Consider the following 10,009-nt stretch of genomic DNA (forward strand, 5'->3'; position numbering starts at 1 on the left):
GGTGTTCGGTTATCATTTTCCAAATTCTGTCATTATATTTAAACCTTGTCGGCCATCCGAGATTTAAAAAAGAAAAAAAAATTATCATCTTGTCATTATCGGAATGGGTCCAGGAAGTGAAGGAAAAAGATAATTGATACGAAGAATAATTTTATATAAACTTGTCTCTCTGGTAATTACTTGGCAAAGTTCCAAAAATTGAACAATTTTAAGGCTTGTCATCCTGACAATTGATGAAATTTAAAACATATAAATATGTTAGACGATGACAAACGCAGATTTCACCTCAAAGCTGACATCTCTTTATTAAGGTGATGTTTGGTTGGGAGGAGAGAATAGGGGAGAGAAAAGTAATTTAAATTTTGTTTTATTTTCAATGTTTGGTTGTACAAAATATGTAAGAATTTAATTTCCATTAGAATTTAATATTCCTTATAATGTAGAATTTGAATTCCACACCAAAGAGTGAAGAATTCAAATTCCTCTTATGTTGAAAACCCAAGCATCCAAATTTGTCCTCTAATATTTTAACTTATTTAATGCTCTTAATAATTATTATTTATAATTTTATTTTATCAATTTAATATTATAAATAATTTTATATTAATTAAATTTAATGAATGATTTAAGAAATTTCATAAAATAAATAAACTTATTCATTTATTTGAAAATATATAAATATAAATTAACTTAGCCGGAGCTCCGCCGGAACTTCGTTGGACCACCGCCGGACCGTCGCCGGAGCTCCGCCGGAAGCTACCAAAATTTTGCCGGAAAGTCAAAGGCCGTCGTTGACCCGTGTTGACTTATGTTGACCGCTACTGTTGACCGGCTTTTATTTATATTAAATTATATTAAATAGTTTAGTATATTAAATTATTTTATATTTTATATTAAATATAAATCATGAATTGTTTTAGAACTTTTTGAAATAAAAAAATTAGTATTAATACTAAATTATATTTTATTACTAATATAGATCATTTAGTATTTAAGATAAAGGATGAATTTGTCCAAAGAAAAAAATTGTAATTCTTTTCCTTATCAAACTTTAGGTCAAACCAAACAATGAAATTTAATTTTATTATTCTCTTCCACTCATTTCTTCTCATTTCCCCTCCATTCCACTCTTTTCCTCTCCTCCTCTTTCTTAAAACCAAACACCACCTGAAAGTTTCGTGAAAATTTCGGGAAAGCAACCTATATCAATGCAATTATTGGACTCTTTGAAAATCCATCCGTGGTGAATGATTCATCTGCAATCCATTAAAAACTCACTCCCCATAAAAATTGTTTCGGGTAATAATGGTCGTCTAGCTATTTTATGTTAAGATACAAGAAGTTTCATAAGGTATCACTGAATTACCAACAAAATTTTAAAGGTATCCTTTAATTATATTTCGGTTGATAAGTATATTGCAATAATATAGTTTGAAAAAGCTAGTATATACATAATAGTAATGCTGTACAAACACAATAATAATGCATGTTGCCACTCTTTTTATATTTTGCGTAAACAGATCGTAGTCACAACTAAATTAATTAAATTGCGTGGTCTAATTAAAGGTTGTGAGAAAAATGCTTAATCGTTACGTTATACACATTTACAAGAGTTAAAAACTTCATTTTAGAGTTATTTTCGTTTTCTAATTATTTTGCAGTGCTTCAACAAAATTTGTTTGATTATAATCTGACACTGACCACTTGAGTTTTATCTGGTAAATCTTATTTGTATAATACTGATTTTAAAATGTTCGAGAAACTTCAAAGCAGATCCAACTCATTTTACTAAATGCCGATCAACATAAATTAAATGCAACAAAATGTCTCAGCTCTATCTGAATTAATCAAAAATAAAAATGTTTAGGAATATTATTTTGTGCAGATTCTTAAAGTTATAGGAATCATACCATTTAAATAAATTTTAGAGATGTTGGCTTCATATAATTTTTTTTCTAAAAAGATTTTTAAAATTTAGTGGAGCATAATCTATTACTCTTTTTTACCATGCCATATAAACAGAATAAAATGCGAATTCAATGAAACAAAGTTTTAGAGTCATTACCAAACTCAATGGAGACGGAACAAAAGGTCCTTCGGATTTTCAACATCCGTTGGACAATTTATTATACATAATGCTAAATTAAAAAGTACACAAGACACGTAAACACACAGCTGGCACAAAAGTTTTCTACTTTCGGACATGAGAAAAAAATCCGAAAATTTAGAGTGACGCGGCTTAGTTGGATCAAATTTTTCTTATTCTGAGTGAGACTTTTTCATCAAGACGAATTTGAATTGGATAAGAAAAGTTTTGGGTGCTCTAAGAACATTATGTGCCAGTTTAATATGGTTTATTTAATGGTCATAAGTGCTTATTTAATCCTATAAGCTCTCATCAAAATTTTTGTTGTTATTTATTATTTTTTAGTAGAGCTTTTGAAGGTTAAATAAATTATTTTACTTATACTAGTAAAATCTCAATTTTTATATTTTTCGAAGTAGAATTTGAATTTTTTTAAATATTAAATACCCAAAATATCTGCTACTTATTTGATCATTTTATTTTATTTCTTTGGTAACATAATTTTAAAAAACTTCTATTAAAGTAATTTTATAATTTTTAATAAAAACCCTCATTAACAATCAATTTAATAAAACGTTTTGGATAAAAACTTTACTTGTAAAAGACCTACTAACAAAAACTCTATTTAAATAAGTTTTATTTAGAAAATTATATTAAACGGAGCCTAAATTTATTGATAATAATATTCATACATATGCATGAAAAGTAGTAAATTTAAGTCCAGGGGCACAAACGACATCAATTCGAACATGGTGATCAAATCCAAAAACATAAAGGTTAAGAGCTTAAAATATTCTTTCCTTTAGACAAAATCCATCGGACCATCAATTCATCATTTTTCTTTTAATGGGTCACATAGATCTCGAGAAATCAAAGCGAAACTAGAATCTGAAACGTTTCGTCCCAAATAGTCAAAATTGATGGATAACATTGTCTTATTCCATACGTTAACTAATAAGTTAATTAAAATTTAAAATAAATATACATCTACCGGGGCCGAAAGTTTTTCTAAACTCAGAACTTAGAAAAATCCGACCCCACAAGATCTGTCTATAAATAATCAAGCATTTTTGAAATGGGGGGAAACTGCAGTTATGAACAACACATTTTCACTTAATTAACCCACAATGGACGAAGCCACTAAAGTCCCTGAATGGCAGAATGTGGCATTTTGCTTTACATCAGCGCTTGGATTTGCTAAATTGTTTGCGTAAGTTCAATCAGAACTTTCTCCTTCATTCTATGTGCTTTCATTTGCTACATCACTCATCTTTCTTTCCCTCTTTGTTTCAAATCTTATTGTCCACAACAAGCTTACCTTTGCATCCAAAGTGCTGGAGAAAGTTGCTGTCATTGTTGCTGCCACTGTCTTCGTCTTGGCCACTACTACAGTCGCATACTCTGAGAAGCTTAAGTTTGCAGCTTGGGCGTCAGCAATTTCAGTGAAGAAATCGTCGAGCTCATTAAAGTAACAGCTGGCTTCTGTCGATCTTGATATGTAAGATCAAAGTTTCAAAATAAGGGCGGCCATGTTAGCATTTGGGTTTGGCGAGTAAATGTTGTGTCACAAATTATATATGTGCAAGTTGTGTTACTTCAAATTTTATTTATATGAGCGTTTGTGCTATTATTGTGTGGTATTATGAAACTGAATTAATTACTTAATAACATCAATCTTGTGTGCTTTAACTACCGCGTTTGTGCTATTTTTGTGTACCACGCAACTGTTGTTAAATTGATAAACTGCATTAGTGATTTTGTTATAAGCGAAAAAAAGAAGAAGGAGAAGAAGAAGAGGATCTCAATTCCTCATTCATCAGATATTTAAAAAAAAAAAAAGATGTAAAAACTTTCTTATAATTAACAAACATCTCTCCCCCGTCTCAGTCTAAGACTTCAAATTAAAAGAAAATTTTTTTTGTTTTTTTATTTAAATTTCTATTCTTAATTAGAAGGATAAACTATGTTCGATTATTAATTGTTTAGTTGCTGCATCAAGCTTTTAATCCCATCAAAGAGATCCTCTCATGAGCAAGTTAATCTAATAAATAGTTATTCAATATATATCTTTCCATGCAAGTCAATGAGTCATACATGACTCGTAAAATTATTAGACTGCGTGGACCCTAATTAAGTTTTGTGAGAGCCTAAACTAATTTATTATGAGAGAAAATTTGAAATATACAATAAAATTTTGCTAGATAATTCTACATTTTTTTTTCATTCAATGATGACCATGCAAAAAAAATAAAATTTGAGATGGCGTAATATACACTTATTTGGTAATTTTAGATTGAGAATTATCATGAATATTGTACAAATTAATCAATCCTAGTATTTTTTTTATTCTTGGATTGATTAAATCTGAAGCATTATCTCAGACAGAGCAGTTGACTACAAATGTGGGAAAATATTACAAGTCTAGTTTCACACTTAGGTGGCGTTTGTTTTTTGTCTGAAATCTGAATAGATCTGAATTAGTCTGAATTCTGAATAAATCTGAATGTCTGAATCTGAATAATATGTTTGTTTTTTCGTCTGAATATCAGAATATAAGTATTAAGTTGTTTGTTTTGTTCAACTGAAAAAGCTGAAAATATGTATTTTTACATTTGTATCCTTATTAAATTTGAATGTCAAATAAATAATATATTAAATATCACAATATTTTAACATTTATAAGTAAAACTATATACAAGTGAATACATAATTATTTTGGAATTCTAATATATAAAATACCATAAATTTCAAATTTTATCGTATATAATATAAGAAAGAAAAAACAATGATATTTTTATACGGGATAAATGGCTATGGGTGAGTTTTGGGATAGACATGAAAAATAAATTTAAAACATGGATATTTTTGACATTAGTAAGTAATTGACTTAATTCAGATTTCTCCATTAAGTAAAAAGCTGAAAAAATTGGTTTATTTTATTAAGTCAAAATTATCTAAAAAGTCTCATTAAGTTATAAAAACAAACACCTCTAATTAACTTAATTAATTAAGTTAAGCCACTTTAAGTCATTAAGTTAAAAAACAAATGCCACCTTAAACTACAAATGTTGGGAATTATTACGAGTCTAATTTCACACTTAAACTGAGTCCACGCATAAGCAAAGAGCAAATATCAGAGCCTTTAATTTCCTTCATTCGGTTGTCAAACTATCTGCCCGATTTTGAGGTTGATCCGACATTATAATCACAAAGAACCAGAAGATGATACGTGCGTACAATCAACTGCAACAAAAGGGGAAAAAAAATACATTACAAAATTGTTCGGACCATTAAAAAAATTGAAAAAAAAAAAGAAGCAAATTGACAAGATTAGATAAAGATTTAAACAAGAACGTACCTCGTGATTATGAAAATAATCATAGTTCAAGATAATTCACGGGGATCAAAGACGAGTTTGTGATTGAGTTCGACAAAAGGTATGTCGGCTACCAAGTGCCAATATTCTCCTTCGGCCTTTTTGCGCTTTGCCTCTAAGACAGGACATAAATAGATATTTAGAAACACAAGTGAAGGAGGCAGGCCATTCTCTGGAAAAGATTTTAGACTGTAACATCTGCAGAGCTCAAGTCTTTCCAATGAAGTGAGGATGCGTACAAAGGACAGGGATTCCAGCCGAGGAAATTCTCTGACATCCAGTTCGACTAGAGAAGTAGGAAGCTGTTGGAAGGCCACATAGTCTTCCCTTCCTCCTGCGATGAAGAGTTCTCGAACTGAGGTAAGGTTGTGGAACCCCAAATTGAAGAATAATGTACAGATGTTTGGGCCTTCAAGCTCCAGTGTTGTGACTTTTGGGGGGAAACCAACTTCCTCAGGAATGGATGCTATTCGTGGACAATCTCGTATTTCCAAACGTTGAAGAGAAGAGAGATTGTACATGCCGTTGGGCAGGGCCGTTAGATATGGACAACCAAAAAGGATGAGCTCGCTCAGATTTGTGGGCAACCCTCCCTCAGCAAAAGAAACCAAATGAGAACCAACCATCGAAATCCTTGTAATATGGCCAAGTTTGTGCAGACCATCCGGTAGTGATTCTTGATTAGGGATCGTAATTTCCTGGGGCAGAAATTCCGCTCTTGACTCCTCCAGCCCTGAATTTGAAGAATCAGAAACAACTGCTTCAACAGGATGACTTATCCAAGCCACCTCACTAAATCCATCAATTTCTAGTTCACAGAGTGGGGGGAGCGCCGTATATGACACCAACAATTGCTCACAACTCCTAATGACAATCCTTTCAAGTGAAGAAAAACGCTGGGGCAATCTACCTTTAAGTTTAGAACAACTTACAATAGAAAGCTCTCGCAAGCGAGGAAACCCTTTAGCAGCTTCTTGGTCACCACCAGCAGTACCTGCATGAGAAATCCATTCCTCCCATTCTTGCATATCCTTGAAACGAAGAGTCTCTAGTGATGGAAAAGGCTCTGAGCAATAATTTCCACAAAACTCCAGACCAACATTATTCACTTTGGCCATGCCTTTGATAAAGAGATTCTTAAGCGAGGGCAAGTGCCCAACTGATGGCAAGGAGGTACACTGGTTACAATTTTTAAACCTTAGTACCACCAAATTATCAAATGAGGACTGTCCTAACCAAGCTGGAAATTTTGAACCACCATAACCCTGTACTTTCAGCTCTTTCAGTCCATAATGAGGTTTTAGCATCTCAAGAACACGAGTCTGGGTTTGGATTTCTACTACCTCACTTGAATCGCTACTAGTAGTACTGTCACCCCATTTCAGCGATAGCGCTTCAAGTTTCTCCTTGCCAGTTAATTGAACTTCCTTGGCATCTTCAACCTCATTCACATTCTCCAAGCCTGAAATAGTCAGTTTCTCTTGAAGAAGCGCCAAAGATCTCAACTCTCTTAAACCAGAGCAATTGCCCTTACCCACAGCGAATTTGGCCAGTGTTCGGAGACTCGTCAATTGACCAATTCTCAAAGGCATCTCTTCCAATAGATTTGAATGAGAATTTTTGAGATGCCGCAAGTTGACAAGGTTCCCTATGTCCGGAAACAACTTCTTTAGACGGTAACAATGCTCTACAATGAGTGTCTGTAAATTATAAAGAGAACTGACCGATTGAGGCAAAACTTCAATTGCAGAGTGGGAAAAGTCAAGATACCGTAAAAGCTTCAACTCCCCAATGTTATCCGGAAGCTCAAAGATCCAATAGCGACACAAGGATACGGCTCTCAACCGCCGTAGTCTTGGTATGACATGAAAAACAAGGTTATTAGTCACGTACAGCTCCTTCCTTGTGCTAAGTGGCAATGCTAAGAAAGTTCGCAGATGTTCAACTTCATGGAGCCCCTCAAACCTTTTAATTCCGTCAAATCTGCTACTGAGATAAGAGAAATGACGAAGATTTCTGGAAAATATCCCTTGATTGTTTCCATCCCAATTACTCTCCATACTAAAGCATATTTCTCCCGAGGCCCAACAGGCAAGATCATGAATAAGGTCGTGCATAAGAAACCGTGATGCATCTATCTTTGACCGTTGGAAAAATGACCTTGAATGGAGCACTTGAAAAGACTTGCGGCCTAATTCTTCCATTTCCATCCCATCAGTCTTATGTTGTAACAAACCCTCTGCCATCCATAGTAAAACTATTTGCCTCTCATCAAATTCATAGCCCTTGGGTAGCAACGAACAATGTGCAAAGCATCGTTTTACATGTGAAGGAAGATAGTAATAGCTAACCCTTAGAGCACGCATAATACCGCTTTTATCTTCATCCAAATCCCAGATTTTGCTATTTAGCACATCTTCCCAATCTTTAGGGTCATATTTGTCTCGTAAAAGACCCCCGAGAGTCTTTGCTGCTAGAGGCGAACCGTTGCATCGGTCCACTATCTTCTCACCTATTTCGCTCAAGTATTGGTGAGCGACAAAATCTGTTCTTCGCAAGGAGTGTTGAACAAATATACGCAAGCAACCATCACGTAACAAGTTTCCTAATGAGTGCGCTGCACCAGGAGTGGTCACCATTGATGAAACACCTTCATTCCGAGTTGTAACGATAATTTTACTACCTGGTAAGCCAGCTTTAAATGGTTTGCATAAGTTTGCTCGGACATCATAATTCTCGCTCCACATATCATCCAAAACAAGTAAAAATTTCTTGTTTTTCAGTTGATTCTCCAGCTGCAGTTGAAGCAAGTTTAAATCATTGACATCAACACTTCCAGCATCTGCTTGTAGTATCACTTTTGTTATCCCAACAGCATCAAAATCTTCGGAAACATAAGCCCAGGCTCTGAAAGAAAAATATTTTTTCACTCTGACATCATTGAAAACAAGTTGAGCAAGAGTGGTCTTCCCCAGACCTCCCATTCCTGTTATAGGAATAACGGAGAATCCCCGGCCACTATTTAAATCATCCCCCAGCAACAGTCCAACGATTGCCTCCTTATCTTTTTCTCTGCCGTAAACTTCCTTTTCATTCACCGAAGAGGTTGTTGACAGTGGCCTTTCCTGGACTCTGCCGTACCTGAACCCTCCCGAAATTTCTTTCAAATCCAGTTGATCTTTCTCTGCTGCAATTTATTTAAATCTGGCCGTAATCTCCTCTATTTGCTTCGCCATCATGGAATCAAACTTGACAGATCGTCGACTGAATTTGGTGCAGCAGGCAGGAATGAGCATCCGGAACTTACTTGCAGTACCGGTGGGTTGACGATCAGCTTGTTCAAGCAGCAACAACTTCCTCCGGAAAGCTTCAGTTGCAAACTCATCCAACATGTCTTCTGCATCGTAAGCTAAGTTTTCGAGTTTGCTTAACCACTTCTGCACCAAGGGCTTTGTTATCTGTTAGGAAATTGAACTTCCTCCCAAGATCACTCCAAGCAATTTATCAAGCAACAAATTAATAAGAAAATTAAATGGAGAATACACCAATCAAACAACACAAGATTTACGTGGAAAACTCCAAATCCGGAGAAAAACCACGGCCGTTGTCACAAGATAACCAGAGAAAAATATTCACTATGTGGAAAATTATTACAACCACACTCTCAGAAATAAATTTCTCACCCAAGCCCCAAATACATAATCCCTAAAATATATTCCTTAACAAAGCAAACCCGTAATACCCATATTGAGGAGCCAAATGCTCCTTCAATATAACTACATGCTTAAGAATATTTTTCTTTCTCAATTTCTCACCAAAACTTGAATTGCTTCTCTGGGATTTGGATACCAAGCTCTCGAATGAGAGCTTCCTTTTATAGGCAAGATTTTGCCTAAAATCAAGCCCACCAATCTTGATCAAAATTAGTGGCTTAGCCATCAAATTTGATCAACAAATTTGGTCAACAAATTTGAAGCTACCTTTCTTTTTTCTTCTTTTTTTTTTAATCAATTTTCAAAAATCTCCACCTTAATTAAAAAAAATAATACATAACTACTGATATAAAGCACCGTCTTCACCAACAGTGATAATTCTCAACATAGAGAATTATCATACTCCACCATAAAGAGTATATCACTTAGAATCAACCATTCTAAGATTTTTTTCCCGGCACATGTCAAACATATCCGCTGAAAATTATGGTGCAATTCTCATGCTTGGTTTCCCTAAGAATTCTTCAGCCACGACATAACTTTTCCACCACACACCTTGCATTTATACCAAGCCAATGCCCGCGTGCAAACTTGTGGACCCCGCTGATCATAACATGTTCTCTTTCATGGCAACTTGGAGATCATATGCCAAAAGAACTAACCCAGTCTCCTATCAAAAGGAAACTCACCATCTGCGAGAATATCAGTGTCTCCTTTACTGATTTTGGATTAATTTGCCGAGCCCACTCCACCTTCTTGACAATTTTCTTGAGGTGCCAAAATTGTCCACACCTTCAAATCTTTGTGCATACCAGATTGGATACACCTTTGACT

General features: G+C 34.5%; 1 protein-coding gene across 1 annotated transcript; it reads right to left on the reverse strand.

Moving 5' to 3' along the window:
- Positions 1 to 5,470: 5,470 nt before the first annotated feature.
- On the reverse strand, positions 5,471 to 8,854 carry LOC18046492 (putative disease resistance protein RGA1). The gene is made up of 2 exons (XM_024187499.1): positions 8,770 to 8,854; positions 5,471 to 8,649 (listed from the first exon to the last, which is right to left on the reverse strand). Exons 1-2 carry the CDS (start codon positions 8,852 to 8,854, stop codon positions 5,471 to 5,473), a joined length of 3,264 nt encoding a protein of 1,087 aa, XP_024043267.1.
- Between the last annotated feature and the right edge of the window lie 1,155 nt (positions 8,855 to 10,009).

The sequence above is a fragment of the Citrus clementina genome, unplaced genomic scaffold, assembly GCF_000493195.1.
Source record: "Citrus clementina cultivar Clemenules unplaced genomic scaffold, Citrus_clementina_v1.0 scaffold_3, whole genome shotgun sequence".
Taxonomy (NCBI): domain Eukaryota; kingdom Viridiplantae; phylum Streptophyta; class Magnoliopsida; order Sapindales; family Rutaceae; genus Citrus; species Citrus x clementina.

Excerpts from the sequence above, each read along its gene's own strand:
- LOC18046492 (XM_024187499.1), bottom strand. The coding sequence starts at position 8,854 with ATGTTGGATGAGTTTGCAACTGAAGCTTTCCGGAGGAAGTTGTTGCTG. Across the intron at positions 8,650-8,769 it reads TCAACCCACCGGTACTGCAA|CAGAGAAAGATCAACTGGAT; the intron begins GTAAGTTCCGGA and ends AATAAATTGCAG.